The 18,687-nt window shown below is 43.6% G+C and overlaps 1 protein-coding gene across 1 annotated transcript; it reads left to right on the top strand.

The window, feature by feature from the left end:
* Positions 1-9,677: 9,677 nt before the first annotated feature.
* LOC110907653 lies at positions 9,678-10,127 on the top strand. Its single transcript, XM_022152602.1, has one exon. The coding sequence runs from the start codon at positions 9,678-9,680 to the stop codon at positions 10,125-10,127; it is 450 nt and encodes a 149-aa protein (XP_022008294.1).
* Positions 10,128-18,687: the final 8,560 nt, after the last annotated feature.

The following is an 18,687-nucleotide window of genomic DNA, read 5'->3' as shown; positions in this document are numbered from 1 at the left end:
TTTCATGGAAGCACACACTAGTGTCCTCGCGAAGGGTGCGGAGCACCCTAACTCGCACACGCTCGCGCGCGCGCGCGTGGCGTGGGCGATGAGGCGCAATGTGGCGCTTTGATGGCGCACTTTGCACTTCGAATCGCCGCTTGAGAGCCGCCTTTGTATTTTTGACCGCGCGCGTGTGGTGGAGCACAAGGGTTGCAAGGACCAAGTGGTAGGTGATTCGGCGCATGACGTGGCAGTCATGCATATGCGCGCGCGAGTACACATGGCACGGAGGCGCGCGGTTGCGCGCATGGTGCATGGGTCCTGCTGTGTCGTGCGCGGCGCACCAGAGTGAGCCAATACGGCGCGACTGTGTGGCGCGCTCGTATAGGCTCACAGGTGACGTGGCGCACGCGCATATAGACTTGAGCCAAGTGGACGCACCACGCATGCGTGTGCAAACCTACGCGCGCACCAGTGTGTCTTGCGCGCGCGCAGGGACCTGAGTTGTCACACCCCCAAAATCCCACACGCGGAGTACCACCGCTTGGAGGCGTGACGTGACCAGGATCAAGCCATCAATCATATCAAACATAGCATTTAATAATAAAAGTAGATAGAGTAATTCATCACGACATGATTGATGTTTCAAAAACCAAACTTTGTTTAAGTAGCGGAAGCATAATAATGAAAACCCAAATAAGTTATAAGTTCAAATATCGTTCACGATCCGTATCCCACAACGACCTGCTCCTCCCTGTGCAAGCTCCATAATGTACCTAAGGTCCTGCAAGGCATGCAGCAGATAATCAACAACTAGTTGAGCGAGTTCACAGTTAACAGTTCAGTAATAGTATAGTGTGAGTAGCGTTTTGTTCGTTCGTTAAGTCGTATATCATTTAGTTCGTATCGCGGCCTCCCAGTCAGGTGTGCGAAGATATTAGGGGATGTTCCTCCCGAGTATTCTAGACTAGGTTTGTTTGTATCGCGGCCTACCAGGCAGGTGTGCGAAGATTAGCAGATTACAGTTCGCGGCCTTCCTAAGGCAGGTCTGCGAAGTCAGTCATAATATCGCGGCCAACCCTTGGCAGGTGTGCGAAGATCGTTCAATAAGTGTTACTAGTCTAGCAGTAGGTTCTACCATCTATGTATGTACAGTAAATCATCAAATCCCCATTCCCACCCTGGGAACCCCATGCCTTGGCTTGTGTGAACTCACCTTGGGTTGCTCGGCAGATACACAGAAAGTATAGGTAGCTAGTAAGTGGTCAACCACGTCCTATCATGGTTATTATACAAGTCAGGTTTGGTTCAAGTAATGCACTCATGAATCATAGCAAACACGTATAGCATGCAAACAATCAAAGTATAGCAATTCACCACTTGTGCGATTCGGATGTCTAAGCCCAAACTATACCCGGCCCAGCTAACATAAACAGTCCAATTAGCAGTCTAGTACGTAAGTCCAATTACTTGGCCCAATCGATTGGGCCCGTGATAGTGTAGGGTCCAAAACAGTGTGTGCGAAATAACTGGTCTCGAGTCGCAACCAGCGATCTCGAGTCGCAACAGGAGTGTTTCGAGTCGCAACGGGACTCGCAACCTCGGTCTCGGCTTGTCATGGTCCGGTTTCGAGTCGCAACGGGACTCGCAACCTCGGTCTCGACTTGTCATGGTCCGGTTTCGAGTCGCAACGGGACTCGCAACCTCGGTCTCGACTGGTGCGGTTTGTGCCGGAAGTGTGTGGTCTCGAGTCGCAACCGTGTGGCTATCAAATTGTAACAGATTTCCATGTTTCATGCAATCAGTTTCGTGGTTTCCAAACTTGCACAAAATCAATCAACAACTAACAGTTTCACAATATGTAAATTCTAGATCGAACGAGGGTTTCCAAACCTTAATTCGTATGAACCCTAGACTAAACATAGCATGAACAACTTATCATCATCATCCAACCGGATTAAACCCTACCATCTAAACATATTAACCAAGTTCAAATATGACACAACCGATTAAACATATCCATTCGGTTCTAAACAGGCAATTCGATTTACAACAAGAACAATAACAAGGATAGCAAACTTCAATCCGTTTATCATGCATACACATATCATACAACATATCAACCGAGTTACTAGCATATCCCTAACCGATCATGTAATCCGATTATTAACAATATCACATATAAGCATACAATTAGTGGCATCATACTAACCGAGATGAAAGTAGGGGATCGATTTGGGTTCACGAGCTTCGAAGAATGCTTGCCGTCGGGTCCCAAAAGTCACGATAGAGAGAGAGAGAGCTTCTAGGGTTTTGGTGTAACTTGTGTGTGTTATGTTTTGCAACAAATGAGAAAACAAGTCCCTAGAGGGTGTTTGTTTGCGTAAAAGGGGAGTGGGCCGAGCCCAACTCGGCTGCCCTATGGTGTCCGATTACAAGGAGTGGCCCGAATGGGCTTGTGTGACCGGTTAGCCTTGTGCGTTCGGGTTATAGTGTGTGGTTTGGGCTCGTTCACTACACTAACATTTAACACACATATCACATAATCATAACATTCAATTATTAAAGTTCACGCAATCATATCTAGTTCAACAGTTACACGTAATATAAAAGACGGTAAGGTACGAGTTGTCACATTATCCCCAACTAAAAAGAAATTTCGTCCCGAAATTTGGTATGCACTCACTGAGGAAGCTAGGTAGATTATAACGTTCACTGGTTTTCCTGGGGTGTCACATCCTCCCCCCGTTGATCTGGAATTTCGTCCCGAAATTCCGAAGTAGTAGCTTCAGCCTCAGTAGTGGTTGCATTGGTTCCGAATAACTGGGGGTACTTTTCTGTCATCCTGTCTTCGCATTCCCAGGTGTACTCTGGGCCACGTTTGGAGTTCCAACGTACTCGAACAAGAGGGATTCTCTTGTGTTTGAGGACCTTCACATCCCGGTCCGTGATTTCTACTGCTTCCTCGACGAACTGCAACCGCTCGTCGATAGTGAGTTCCTTAAAAGGAATGATAAGGGTCTCATCTGATAGGCACTTCTTCAGATTCGACACGTGAAATACATTGTGAACTGCCCCGAGTTCAGCTGGTAGGTACAACTTGTAGGCTACTTTGCCGATTTTCTCAATGATTTCGAACGGTCCGACGTACCGCGGATTTAGTTTGCCCCGTTTGCCAAAACGAACCACACCCTTCCAGGGTGAGACTTTAAGTAAAACCTGGTCCCCGACCTGAAATTCCAAAGGCTTTCTACGCTTGTCCGCGTAGGCTTTCTGACGGTCGCGTGCTGCCGCCATGCGTTGTCGTATTTGTGCTATCTTTTCCGTGGCGTCCACTACAATCTCTGGACCCGTAATCTGACTATCGCCCACCTCTGCCCAACAGAGGGGTGACCGGCATTTACGTCCATACAATGCCTCGAATGGAGCGACTTGTATGCTGGTGTGATAACTGTTATTGTACGAAAACTCCACCAAAGGGAGATGCTTTTCCCAGCCGTTGCCGAAATCGATAACGCATGCCCTAAGCATGTCTTCAAGAGTTTGAATCGTTCGCTCAGACTGCCCATCCGTTTGAGGATGATATGTTGTGCTCATGTCTAACCGTGAGCCGAAAGATTTGTGCATTGCTTGCCATAGTTCTGACGTGAATCGTGCATCCCGATCCGAAATGATGGAGGTGGGCACCCCGTGCCTCGAAACAACTTCTTTAAGGTAAATGTCTGCGAGAGTGGAGAACTTATCCATTTCCTTTATAGCTAGGAAGTGTGCAGACTTGGTGAGTCGATCCACGATCACCCATATGGTATCATTCCCACGCTGGGATCTAGGTAAGCTTGTAACGAAATCCATGGAAATTTCTTCCCATTTCCATTGCGGTATCTTGGGTTGCTGAAGTAGGCCCGCTGGTTTCTGGTATTCAACCTTGACTCTCGCACAGGTCAAGCACTTGCTGACATAAGTAGCGATGTGGGCCTTCATGCTAGGCCACCAATAAGTAGTTCTGATGTCGTGGTACATTTTATCCGACCCTGGGTGTACCGAGTAGCGAGACTTGTGTGCTTCATCCATCACAAGTTCGCGTAGACCGCCATAAAGTGGGACCCAAATGCGCCCCGTTACATAGTAGGCGCCGTCTGCCTTCTGTTCCATTCGTTGTCGTGAGCCGCGTAAGGCTTCAGCTTTGACACTTTCGGGTTTCAATGCTTCTACCTGAGCATCTCGTATCTGTGCTGGAAGGCTAGACTGAATCGTAAGCTGTAGCGCTCGCACGCGCCGTGGTAAAGTGTCTTTCCGACTGAGGGCGTCAGCCACAACATTGGCTTTGCCTGGATGTACTTGATGGCGCATTCGTAATCGTTCAGTAGTTCAACCCATCGTCGTTGACGCATGTTCAAATCCTTTTGCTTAAGGATATGCTCGAGACTCCTGTGATCGGTGTAAATCGTGCACCTGGTACCGTACAGGTAGTGTCGCCATATCTTAAGCGCGAAAACAACAGCTCCCAGCTCTAAATCGTGCGTCGTGTAGTTCCGTTCGTGAATCTTAAGTTGACGCGAGGCATAAGCAATAACCTTGTCGCGCTGCATTAACACACATCCAAGACCCTGAATGGATGCATCACAGTAAACCACGAAGTCGTCTGTGCCCTCTGGCAAAGAGAGGATAGGTGCACTGCAAAGTCTATCCTTTAAGTGCTGAAAAGCAGTCTCCTGAGGGTCTCCCCAGCGATAGGTGACACCCTTCTGTGTCAGTAGTGTAAGTGGCTGAGCAATCTTTGAGAAATCCTAGATAAACCGTCTGTAGTACCCCGCCAAACCCAAGAATTGGCGTATTTCCGTTGGCGTACGTGGTGCAGGCCAGTTTCTGATCGAGTCTACCTTGGATGGATCGACATGGATCCCATCCTTGTTTACTACATGGCCTAGAAAGTGGACTTCACGAAGCCAGAAGTCGCATTTCGAAAATTTAGCATACAGTTGTTCCTTCCGTAGGAGTTCCAAAATAAGGCGTAGATGCTGCTCGTGTTCCTCCTGACCCTTGGAGTAGATCAGAATGTCGTCGATGAAAACAATGACAAACTTGTCAAGATAGGGTTTGCACACCCTGTTCATAAGATCCATAAATACGGCAGGCGCGTTCGTTAACCCGAACGGCATGACAAGAAACTCGTAGTGACCGTAATGAGTTCTGAATGCAGTTTTGGAGACGTCCTCCTCCCGGACTCTCAACTGATGATAACCAGACCTCAAGTCTATCTTGGAGTAGTAACACGACCCTTGCAACTGGTCGAATAAATCATCTATGCGTGGAAGAGGATAATGGTTCTTCACCGTCACCTTGTTGAGTTCCCTGTAGTCTATACACATCCGGAAGGTACCGTCCTTCTTTTTCACAAATAGTACTGGAGCTCCCCAAGGCGAAGAGCTTGGACGAATGAAGCCCTTTTCCAAGAGCTCTTGTATCTGCTTTGATAGTTCTTCCAGTTCTGATGGAGCTAGACGATATGGTGCGCGAGCTATGGGTGCTGCTCCTGGAGCGAGCTCGATTTGAAATTCGACCTGACGGTGAGGCGGTAAGCCAGGTAAGTCTTCAGGAAACACCTGAGGGTAGTCGCGAACAATTGGAATATCCTCCAATTTCTTTTCCTTTGCTGATGCGTCTGTAACGAGTGCCAGAATGGCAGTGTGCCCCTTTCGTAAACATTTCTGAGCCTTCAAGAAGGAGATGATGCCAACTACAGCACCACTCTTGTCACCTTGAACTTCGAGAGGTTCTTGACCGAATCGTGGAATACGAATGATCTTCTCACTGCATAAGATCTCTGCCTGATGTTGGGATAACCAGTCCATCCCAATGACGATATCGAAACTTCCCAAGACTATGGGAATAAGGTCGATGGAGAAAACTTGACCAGCTAAGACAATACTACAACCCTTGACTATCTGTGTGGCTTCTAAACTCTTACCGTTAGCTAGTTCTACGATGTGTTTGGTGCTTAGGGGTGTTGATGTACGTTTTAGCAATTTACTGGCTTTCACAGAAATATAACTTGCATCCGCACCCGAATCAAATAAAACAGTAACGTAAATATCATCAAGGAGAAACTTACCCATAACCACGTTGGGATCGTTCACTGCGTCACCTCGACCTAGCACAAAAGCGCGTCCCCTAGCTTCGTTGCCATTATTGTTGTTGTTTCCACCGTTGTTGTGTCCGTTGCCCTGGTTGTTGTTGTTGCGGTTCTGGTTCTGGTTCAACTGAGGACAATCGCGTTTCATTTCAAGTGGCAGCCATGATCGAAAAATTACCTCCTGCTTGGTTGGATTTTAAGAATTATCTTAAACACAAGCGAAAGGAAATGTCGGTCGAGGATCTTTTTCTTCGTCTTCGTATAGAAGAAGAAAACAGGGTGGCCCAAAAAGGCACCATTTTGCAAGCTTCGGCTAAGGCAAACATGGTGGAAGTTGGGGAGTCCTCAAAGGGCAAGAAAGGCAAGGGTAAAAAGGACAACAAAGGGAAAGCAAAGGTTAACAACCTTGGACCGAAAAAGGGGGCTGTGAAAAAGAAGCCTGCGCCTTTCCAAGGTACTTGTTACAATTGTAACGAGACGGGGCACCGTGCTAACCAATGCAAGAAACCTAAGCGTGAGCGTGCGCACATGGTTGATGAGGATGGTATGCCTCTAATCGCAATGATAACCGAGGAAGCGGCTATGATTGAAGAAGTCAACGCGATGGGTGAAAACCCAAAAGGATGGTTCGTTGACACGGGTGCAACCCTCCATGTTTGTGGAGACAAGGCTCTTTTCTCTACATTCAAGGAAGCTTCAGGTGAAGAAAATCTTTATATGGGAAATAAAGCTACCGCAAGCATCAAGGGGGAAGGCACGGTCGTCTTGAAGATGACTTCGGGCAAGGAGCTTACCTTGACAAATGTGCTTTATGTCCCAGAGATAAGGAAGAATCTCGTGTCGGGATGGATGCTCAACAAGTTTGGATTTCGTCTAGTGTTTGAATCGGACAATTTTGTTAAGTGTACTCACAAGTTTGGATGCTCAACAAGTTTGGACTTCGGGATGGATGCTCAACAAGTTTGGATTTCGTCTAGTGTTTGAAAGCACAAGATGCTATGGCATTGAAAGAAGGTAGACCACCATGGACCCACCAATTCGAGGGTCTACCGGTGGAAATCGATTCGGGTACAAAACCATCATTGGAGGAACCACCAAAGTTGGAGCTCAAAGACTTGCCGAGCCATTTGAAGTATGTATTCTTAGGGGATAATGACACCTTACCGGTCATTATTGCCTCTAATTTGGAGTTGGCACAAGAGCAAGCATTGATGGAGGTTTTAAAAGAGAACAAGGGTGCTATTGGATGGACGATTGCCGACCTCAAAGGAATTAGTCCATCTATTGTTATGCATAAAATCATCACGACCGAAGATGCCAAACCGACACGAGAAGCTCAAAGGCGGTTGAACCCGAACCTAAGGGAGGTAGTTAAAAAGGAGGTAATTAAATGGTTGGATGCGGGAATCATCTATCCGATTTCGGATAGTGCTTGGGTGAGTCCCACCCAAGTTGTGCCTAAGAAGGCCGGCATTCAAGTAGTCAAGGATGAAAGTGGTGAACAAATTGCCACCCGACCGGTTACCGGGTGGCGGGTGTGTATTGACTACCGAAAATTGAATGCCGCCACTTCTAAGGACCATTTCCCGCTACCTTTCATTGACCAAATTATTGAAAAATTGTCGGGTCAAAAATATTATTGCTTCTTAGATGGGTATTCGGGTTACAATCAAATCGCCATACACCCGGATGACCAACACAAGACCACCTTCACATGTCCATATGGCACCTTTGCCTTTAGGCGAATGCCATTTGGCTTGTGTAATGCTCCGGCAACCTTCCAACGATGTATGATGAGTATCTTCTCGGACATGGTTGGAGAGTCGCTCGAAGTATTTATGGATGATTTCTCCATTTTTGGCACTACTTTTGATGCTTGTCTCAACGAATTGCAAAAGGTTTTGAAAAGGTGCGTTGAGAAAAATTTAGTGCTAAGTTGGGAGAAAAGTCATTTCATGGTGCAAGAGGGCATTGTGTTGGGCCATGTGATTTCTGAAAGGGGAATGGAGGTGGATAAGGCAAAGATACGGGTAATATCATCTTTGCCACCTCCTAAAAATGTTAAGGGTGTAAGGTCATTCTTGGGACACGCGGGTTTTTATAGACGTTTCATTAAGGGCTTTAGTGTTATCACCAAACCCTTATGCAACTTGTTATTAAAAGATGTCCCATTTGATTTCACTAACGAGTGTATGCAAGCTTTCACTGTTTTGAAGGAACACTTGGTCAAGGCACCTATTTTGCAACCACCCGATTGGTCAAAGCCGTTCGAGATAATGTGTGATGCGAGCGACACCACTATTGGTGCAGTTTTAGGTCAACGGGTTGACAAGAAACCGGTGGTTATTTACTATGCAAGCAAAACTTTATCCGAAGCACAACTTAACTACACCACAACCGAGAAGGAATTACTAGCGGTGGTGTATGCTTTGGATAAGTTTCGCTCGTATATTTGGGGAAGCAAGGTGGTGGTTTATTCGGATCATAGTGCGGTCCGGTACTTGATGGAGAAAAAGGATGCGAAACCGCGTTTGATTCGGTGGGTCTTATTATTACAAGAGTTCGATCTAGAGGTCCGAGACAAGAAGGGAAGTGAGAATGTAGTAGCGGATCATTTGTCTCGGATTCCGGTGGAAGGGACCGATGATGTGAGTGAAATCAATGAAAGTTTCCCCGATGAGCAACTTTTAGCCGTTTCCACTTTCGTCGCACCGTGGTATGCTCATTATGTCAACTATTTAGCCACGGGTGCCATTCCAACTCATTGGACCAAAAAGCGTCGACAACAATTCATGGTCCAAGTGAAGCAATACATTTGGGATGAGCCGGATCTCTTCAAGATCGGACCGGATCAAGTTATACGGAGGTGTGTGCCCGAGACGGAAGTGTTGGAAATCTTGACTCATGCCCATTCGTCCGCTTGTGGGGGTCATTTCAGTGGGCATAAAACAGGCTATCGGGTTCTTTCTTGTGGGTTTTATTGGCCCACCATTTTCAAGGATGCAATTGAGTTTGCTAGGAATTGCATTAATTGTCAAAAGATGGGAAGCATATCGAAAAGGGACGAGATGCCATTACAACCAATCTTGGTTGTAGAGATATTTGATGTATGGGGTATAGATTTTATGGGTCCGTTCCCGAATTCAAATGGCTTTCTTTACATTTTGGTGGCGGTGGATTATGTCTCAAAGTGGATTGAGGCTATTGCAACACGAACAAACGACCATTCGGTTGTTTGTAAATTTGTTCAATCTAACATCTTCTCTCGCTTTGGAATCCCGCGGGTTATTATAAGTGATGGTGGGTCACATTTCAAGAACTTCAACTTCGGAAAATTATTGAAAAGGTATAGCGTGAACCACCGAGTTGACACACCTTACCATCCGCAAACGAGTGGACAAGTCGAAGTGTCCAACCGTCAAATCAAAGAGATCCTCATGAAGACGGTAAGAACGGATAGAAAGGATTGGTCGAGCAAGTTAGATGATGCTTTGTGGGCATACCGTACGGCCTACAAGACTCCTATTGGCGGATGGTGTATGGTAAGGGTTGTCATTTGCCAATGGAGTTGGCGCATCGGGCACATTGGGCGATCAAGACAGTCAACGCGGATTACGATGAGGCGGGTAAGTTGAGAAAGTCGCAATTGAGCGAGATAGAAGAGATTCGAGATGAGGCGTACGAATGTGCATCGGCTTATAAAGATAAACTCAAGAAAGTGCATGATGCGAAACTGCGAAAGAAAACGTTCGAAGTGGGTCAGAAAGTTTGGTTGTATAACTCACGATTGAAGATGTTCGCGGGCAAGCTTAAAAGCAAATGGATGGGTCCGTATGTCATTCGGAGAGTTGGGCAATTTGGTGATGTAGACATCCAAGACGAGCAAACATTGAAACAACAAACGGTGAACGGTCACCGCTTGAAGCAGTACTTGGAGGGAAATGACATCAACAACTTGGAGCTTGACAAAGCGGGCTACATTTTGCGCCCGGTCGATGAAGAACAACCATGAGAGGCCCAGGTTCGGTAGTGTATATAGTAGTATTTTGTTTTGTTTTGTTTTGTATAATTTGCACAATTGCCATAGTTCCTCGAAGTCCGTGTTCGAAACAAGTGTGGGGATGTTCGGGTTACGAATTGCTCTTACATTGTGTTGAGGACAACACGGGATTTTTGAGGGGGTAGGGTAATTTTTACAAGTTTTGAAAAAATTAAAAAACATAAAAAAAAATTAAAAATTAAAAAAAATCTAAAAATTTTTCACATAAAAACCTCAAGTTTTGGCGAAGCAAAGATGCCCAGTGTGCACTGTAAATTACGGTATGGCCGTAATTTACGGTGGTTGTTAAAATATTTTGGGCATTACGGTAAAACTCTACTGAATTACGGTGAGATTTCAGGTTCAGTTTTTACCGTAAATTACGGTCATACCGTAATTTACAGTGGAGTTAAGAAATTTTGAAGTTTTACGGTAGAAGTCTACTGACTTACGACGAAGAACACATGTCCAGGTCTCACCGTAAATTACGGTGAGACCGTAATTTACGGTGCGGAGTTTTTTTGTGTCCGACGTTTGAGGTCCGCTTGTATATAAAAAAATAAAAAAAAAACATAAAAACACAACTTCACGTGAGTTAATCCCAGCCACACACATTCTTGTCATTCTACATTCTTCCATCACCATCATCTTCTTCTTCTCAAGACCCACCACAACCTCCATAGCTCTTCTACCTTCAATCTTTCATAATTCCTTCAATTTTTGTCCAAATCAAGTGAAATTTTAGTCTAACTTGGCTAATTTTTCACAATCTTGTTGATTTTGACGAGAGATTTAGGGGAAAACACGGTTTTTGGGTCCGAATCCCAAACCCTAGTTCGAGATTATTTGGGGGTTTTTGGAGTTTTAGTTTCACAAGCACTTGTGCATCTTCAAACAAAGGTATGAAAGCTGATTTTGTTATATTTTGGTGCTACATTGTGAAAAGTAAGGTGTTTTAGGTTACTTGTTCATGCCCACTTGCTTGTTCTTAGATATGATTATGAAATCGATTATTTGAACATGGTTTTGGTTGTAGATGTAGGATTTGTGGTTAAAGTAGTGAACTTTTGGGATGTTCTACATTGTAGAGACACCATGCCCAATTTTTGAAAAAATTTTGAGATACTTTTGGTTCACTAACATCTACAACCATGATAACAAGCAAGTGTGGGGATGTTTTGGAAAAGAGGATTTAATTTTGTGTTTGCTTTTGTTGCTTGTCTCATGCGTGTAGGAAATGGCTAAGACAAAAGAACAAGCGGGATCAAGTTCATCTTCATCGAAAGGCAAAGGCAAACAAAAGGAACAACCACCGCGAAAAAGGCAATATATGGGTCGTATTAGTGAAAGCGAAAGTGAAGGCGAAGAAGAGATGGAATTGGATCCGAGTGAAAAGCCGGTGTGGAATTCGGGTCCATTAGATGATCAAGCAGAGGAATGGCAACCGACACTCTACCATGATTGCATGAATAAGTTGAAGAACAAGGCAGCCGCTTTCATTTGTGAACGAGAGGTTCGGGAAGTGGAGTTTCAACAGTTTGGGGTGTTTGATAAGTTTCGGGCGCTAGGTTGGGAAGGGGCGCTTAAATGCTTCGACAAAGACAAGAGTAACCTATTTATGACAGAAATACAAGAATGGATGGCGACCTTGAAATGTCATAATTTTAACAAGCCGTCACAGATGAAGTTGATTGGCAAGGTGCACGGGGTACCGGTGGAGATGTCATTCGACACGTTAAAGAAGCTCGGGAAGTATGACAGTCTCCCGGCTCGTGAGTACATGGTTCCCACTCTCGATGACCTCTTGCTTAACCCGGAGAAACATGTTCGATGGAATGACATGTTAGCAGCATTATTCTTACCCGGTAAATACAGTGGTATTCTATACCGGAAGAATTTGAAGATAGAAGCTAAACTGTTGCATACAATCTGTCTTCTCAATGTCATTCCACGAAGGGGAGACAAAGAACAGGTGAGGTTTCCGGAGGTACCCGTTCTTTATTCGTTGATGCATGGGGCTCCACGTTTCCCGATACGTTACCTTATCATGCACCGCTTATGGATCTGCCGAAATAAGTATGGAAGAGACATCGTCCCTTATTATCGAATAATTACGGGATTGATGAAACAACAGAAGGCGATAACATCGGAAGATCGGGGAACAACAAAAAGGCACCAACCTTTCACGTTGGATAAGTTGGGGAGTGTTTGGACGTATACTCAGACGGAGCGTTATCACAAGTTAAAGTCGCAAGGCCAAAGGTGGAGAGCTCTTAAGGCGAATGCAAGGGATTTGTTACCGGGTGAAGAGGATGAACCCGAGAGTGAAGCAGAGATCCCAAGCGGGGATGAAGATTATGAGGAGCAACCGCAAGGTGGGGTGAAACTTGAATGTGGGTCAAGGGGGTCATGGTGGAGGTCACGGTGGTATGTTCTATGACTATGCGCAACAATCTTATGAGCCGGGGTGGGCATATAGTGGTACAATGCAAGAGGTGATTGAAAGTCAACGTCCTCCGGCATCTATTTTTGATACATGGTCGGGGTCGGAAAGGACGTTGTATGATCAAAACACGAGGAATAGCGCAAGTATAGAGCGGTCGTTAAAACATAGCTTCGATCGCCACGAGGCATGGAACCGTACCTTCGCATACTCTAGAGAAGTGGACACTAATAATAGATACCATGATGATCAGGAGAGGAGGATGCATGCGGATTGGCATGCCGGAAGGCCGGTTGTTGAGGATCCACAACATGTGGACTATGCCTCATTACCGCCTTATAATGGTAGCATCTCATATCCGACTCCACCACTTCACCATTCTCAATGGCTTGACCCGAGGCAGCAAGAGGGAGCCCGACAACAAGGAGGGAGTAGCAGCGGCGCGTTTGGATTCGGAGAATGGAATGACATGATGTCATCCATTTTTGGACCTCCAGGACCGCGCTACTATTAGTCAGGTGGTGCTCTCTCTTTTGTATAATTTGTGCATAGTTTTATTTTATTTTGTTTATGGTTGGGCGGTTGGGTGGTGTATGATTGTGTCGTTGGTTGGGTTGGTGCTTGTTGGTGGTGTTGTGTGTTAAAAAAAAAAAGCAAAAAAAAAATATAAAATGAAAAATACAAAAAGAAATTTGGGGTTTGAGTAAACAAGCTTTTGTTGATGTTGATTGAGTTAGTGATCAAAGCCTCCCAAAGCCATACATTGGGGTCAATGTATCCCAAGTGTGGGGATGGGGGGAATTTTTGGAGTTTTTGAAAAATTTTGAGCCAAGCGAAACGATGTGAGAAGTTGAACGCCCTAACTTAACCCCAAGTTGATGCACCGGCAACCCTTGATACCTTTTTCATTCTTGGTGAGAGTTGTAGCCACACTTGTACATAAATAATGATTGTCTTTGATGAGAGTGGCTACGGGTGGGGGTGCATTAGAACATGTGCTTGAATGCGATTTGAGTCCTTAGTTAGACATGAATGTAGAAAGGATAAGGGCATTTAGGTAGCCTCGTCGTTGGTGTGAGCGAGTGTGGGATTTGGGGGGTTGGACCTCATAAGTTATATATATGAGCATGGTAGTGAGAGGGGCGGGGGTTTGGACATTTAGTTGCCCATTTTGTGCCTTTGAAGCTTATCATTTGTTCCCCCTAGCCACTTACTTAAAAATTGACCCAAATTTGACCCGGTCTTATAGTGTTAAGTGATAGTATTAGTAGTTTGCTTGTTTGAAGTAAATATGGTTAATGCTTTATTGTATGGTAGTTTGCTTGAAAAAAAAAAGAGAAAAATAATGAAAAAAGAGAAGTTTAATTGTCTTGTATATAGTAGTTAAGTTTGTTTGTTCGTTTGTTTATGTTTGAAATAAAAAGACCGGGTCGAATTTTCGCTACTTCATATATATTCCATTTCCTACCTATACACCTAGCCGCGTTACAACCTTGAAGTCCCTTTGATTTGCATTCATGTTTGACCCATTTTAGGAGAATGATCGATTTAGGTACAAGCTTATAATTGTGCATCCACCCGTTTGCCTAGTGTGTGTCTAGCTTATCTTTGCAAGGTTTCACTTGTAGCCGAGAGGAGAGAATTTGAGAGGGGTGCATTCCTTGGGTGTTAAAAAGGGGTTGGTAAAAAGATTGCATGTTTTGCTTGGTTTAATTTGATCACTTGTTTTGAAATCGTTTTGATGAGTTGCTTGGGACAAGCAACGGTTAAGTGTGGGGATGTGACGGGTGGTCCATTGGACAACCCTTAAGCATGTTAAAAGATGAAATAATCCTTCACTTAATCGTGTAATTATCTTGAATTAGATAACTACTGTTGCTTATGTTTCAGGTGCATTTCGGGGACTAAAAGATGGATTAAGTGCAGTTTTGGAGACTTTGGTGATGAACGGGTCGAGCATGGAACAAGAGACAAAACAAAGAAGATAAATCAGCTCACCACCGTAAATTACGGTCCTACCGTAATTTACGGTGGACCTGGATTTCATTATATGCTCACCGTAAATCAGTAGAGAATCACCATAAAACTTTTGTGTTCACCGTAAATTACGGTGATGCCGTAATTTACGGTGGAGTCTGCGAGAAAACTTGTAACTGCCACATTTAAGTTAGTTTGATGGGGTCTTTTCGGCATTCCTCATCATTGGACGGTTTTGGATCATCTTAGGGGCGAATTTTGGCTGCTTACTTGGGTTTTGAACAATTCGTATCATCCGGTTTGTATTTTCGATTCGTATGAACATTGGTTTGATTATGATGACGATTCACCAAGCCATGTCCGGCTAAACTCTTCGGTGATCATCTTAGGTGAAGGTTTCTTGAACTTTTGTGTGTTTTATTTCTGAATTTCTAGAATGATAACTTGCGTTGCTTGAATATCATGGTGTATGTTTGATTGCTTGTAACTTGTTAATCGATATTGCAATTTCTAGTCTTAATCGTACGTTCTTGGTGCCGTTGGCAATCGAGATATCACGGGAAGGGGTAGGGTTGGTTATTGATTAATTGGTCATCGGGAAACAACCTCGCGTTTATATAATCCGAGTACTTTGTCCCCTTTTATCACTTCAATCATTTATACACGAGTTATGTCTACGTAACTCTTTCTAGTTGGAATTACACACAACTGTTTAAAGAAACTGAAACCTAAGGTGATCATTGTTCTCTCCTAATTTGCTTTACAACCAACATTTGATTTGAATTAGTTTTTAACTTAGTTTTCTAAAACAACAATCCAAACTCTTGAACTTTAATTTCTGCAATTTAGTTTAATATTAGTTTAAGTACAAAGCTATACAATCGACACACCTTCCACATACTCCCTGAGTTCGATACCCTTTTACCACTATCTATAGTTGTTTGGGGATTAAATTTGCGTGACCCACGACATCACGTCAATTGCCTAGTGTTTTGGGCAGACCCGGTATTTTGGAAAGAAAAATTGATGTCTGGGTACAAGGCACCTTCATATCAGGGACACTATCAGTCAAATGTCAACCACAAGTATGAAAAGTTGGATTATGTTGATTATGAATCTGAGGTGGTGCCCTTCTCAAGATACCAAGAAGATTATTATGGTTGTTACCATGACTACTCCGAGTCAGCATATAATAATCATGGTAATTACCAAGGGAGTTTAGATCAGCATTACGAAAGTCAAAATGATTGTCAAGGTAAACACCAAAATTCTAAACTTGATGAAATCATGGATTTTATAAGGGAGGTGGCACAAGAGAGCAGGTTGAGAACTGAGGCTATGGTCCAACGATCGAATCGAATAGACGAACAAATTGCAAGATTGAAGGCTGTGGAGGATAATACCACATCCATTCCTGCATTTGTTGAAAAAACACAAGAAATACCTGTCTTAGTTGATGAAGATGAAGAAGAGGTTGAAAGTCTTCCTGAACTTGAAGTTATATGTTTAAACCCACATGAAGACTTAGCACCTACTGAAGAACTAGAGACGGATGTAGTCCAAGTTTATCCCGAACCGAAGCATACTTTGATTACTCCAACTAACAAAGTCGGGGATGATGGCTCGAGTGGGAATAAGAGAAAGGTGAGTAGAGAAGATCTCGGGCATGGTATATTGAAGCGGCTAAGCAATGATCCAACAGAAGTATTCATGATAGGAGAGAATGTGAAAACTCGACATGTCAACTATCGAAAACACCTTGGAAATTCGGTAGGCAAATGTGGATTTCACTTGTTCCGTATTGATTCGACAAATATCGTTGGTAGAAGAGAGCATATGGGAATTTGGAATGTTAATTACCGAGCATATGCAGGAAACTCGGTGGGTAAATGTTCACTTCGACCCCCATGAACGAACGTCAGGTACGGTCTGGCTGAAGACCCATAAACTTAGCGCTCTCGGGAGGCAACCCGAGTTTGTGTGCCAGTGTCTATTTTGTTCTTCACCATGGCAGCAAGAAAGTGTGGGGAAGTTTCGCTTGATCAGGTACATGTACTCTTTCCTTTATCTTAGTTTGTTGCCTGGTGATCATGTTCTTTTAGGTGTGTTTTTGTATTTGGTGGTGTTGAACTATTATGTGTTAGGGAATGTGTTTTTGTTATTTGTGTTAGGAACGGTCGCTCATGAGTTTTGTTGGTTGGTATTCTCGGGTTTGTTTTAAAAGCACTATACATTGGGGACAATGTCGCCCAAGTGTGGGGATATGGAAACCCGGGAAGGCAAAGGCTTGAAAGAGGTTGAAAGTGATTGAAAATGATGAAAAGCGAAAAAATCGAAAATTTTGAAAATTTTAAAGAATTTCATCGCCTTAAGTGAACTAAATGGATATGAAAACCGAATGTTCCAATCACTAATGGGTCCCTTGCTGGTAGTAAACTAATGTAGTCCCTTGTCATGGTCGTTCCTTTAAGTTTCATGAGAGTAGGTCCGACAGGTGTTTTTAGGATAAAAGAATTGAGGAGAGATGTCTATTTAAGGGTAACATGCTTTAGATTGCATATGCTACATGTCGGCAACCTTTTTACCCTTCTTTGGTGAGAATTTTGAGCCTGTAGAAATGATAGAATAATTTACATTATTACTTCATTTGTTGAGAGCAGGCGGCATGTTATTTTGTGTTAGAACTTGTATGATTTGATGCATGCTGAGACTGTGGTTTAACATGTGCACGTAAATGATAAAGGCATTAGGATATACCTTACAACCGTTGTGTTTGTTTTATGTTTACCGAACCATTACCCTTAGAAGCCCTGTTGAGCCTAATTACCCTTTCGTTTATCCACCTAAAGTGAATTGTTTGATACCGACCGTGAACAGCAAGTTTTGAATAATAAAAAAAAAAGAAAACAAAGAAAAGAAAAAAAAAATTGAAAAAAAAAAGAAAAAGAAAAAAGAGCAAAACTAGAATCGTTGTGAATATTGTTTATGTTCTTGGGTAGAAACCAACCCAAAAGTTTGTTATGTTTGCAAATAAAGTTGTCACGGTTTGGTCGTTTGTTTGTTCGCCACACATAAATAAAAATATAAAAAAAACCCTAAAATCTTCCTACCTTTAGCCTAAGCCCAAAACCGAAAGTCCTTTTGATGCGTGCCGTGTTATATGATACAGTGGAGGTATGATTGTTATACAAGCATATAATTACAGAATTTCATGTTTGGTTTTGAGTGTTATACATACTAGCACATTACACGCTAGTTCAGTTTTTAAACCGAGAGGAGAGTTTATTGTGAGGGGCGTGTGGCATGTGTTAAAATACTAAGCATGTTAGTTTTGAATAGACAAGTCTTAAATTTTATAAATTGCATCAATTGCTCGTTGGACTGTCAATCTTGATTGTGTCAGCCTATGGAACGGGTATGACTTGGGACTTAAACTGTTGCATCGGTATAGGGGTTTAGAGGTGTTGTCACTATGGTGAGTAATTCCGTAACGGTTTGCTTAAGGACAATCAAAGGTAAGTGTGGGGATGTGATGGAAGGTGTGAAACACGAGGGTTAAGTGCGTTATCTTAAGTATTTTAATGCGTTTTATGTGAGTATATGCGTAGGATATGTTGACTACGAAGGTTTGTGTGTCTGCAGGTAAAAACGCGTAATTTGGCGAAGATACGAGGGTTAGAGACAAAGCGGAACGTGCGAGATGGATAAGTGCGGCAATTAGAAATGTTCGGGTATGATACAGGTTGAATTGATAGCTTAGATGCATAAAGGATACGAAACGTTGAAGTTGAGGGGCCATTCGGTCGTTAATCCGAAGATGAGTGTAGCGAAAATATACAAGGAATGTGAAGAAAAGAAGTTAAGGGATTGAAGGGTCATTAGTTGAAAGTTGATACATGTGGAATGAGGGGGGACTGCATGTTTCACGTTGTGTATTACGGACTTTATGTCGTGACCTACGGTGTATGCATGGGCCAAATAAAAAGACACAGCAACATTTACATGCAGCCTACGGTTCTAAACCGTGACTTACGGTCTCGGTCATGTTTTCATAAAAAGAACAGGAGATGGGACATGTGGGTTACGGTATTGATTGGAGCTTACGGTTTACAT

Source organism: Helianthus annuus, chromosome 16, assembly GCF_002127325.2.
Source record: "Helianthus annuus cultivar XRQ/B chromosome 16, HanXRQr2.0-SUNRISE, whole genome shotgun sequence".
Lineage (NCBI taxonomy): Eukaryota > Viridiplantae > Streptophyta > Magnoliopsida > Asterales > Asteraceae > Helianthus > Helianthus annuus.
Note: the sequence above shows the minus strand (reverse complement) of the source record. Positions and strands in the feature narration are given on the sequence as shown.

Bases quoted from the DNA above. Each gene is read 5' to 3' on its own strand.
- LOC110907653 (XM_022152602.1), top strand. From the start codon at position 9,678: ATGGAGTTGGCGCATCGGGCACATTGGGCGATCAAGACAGTCAACGCG.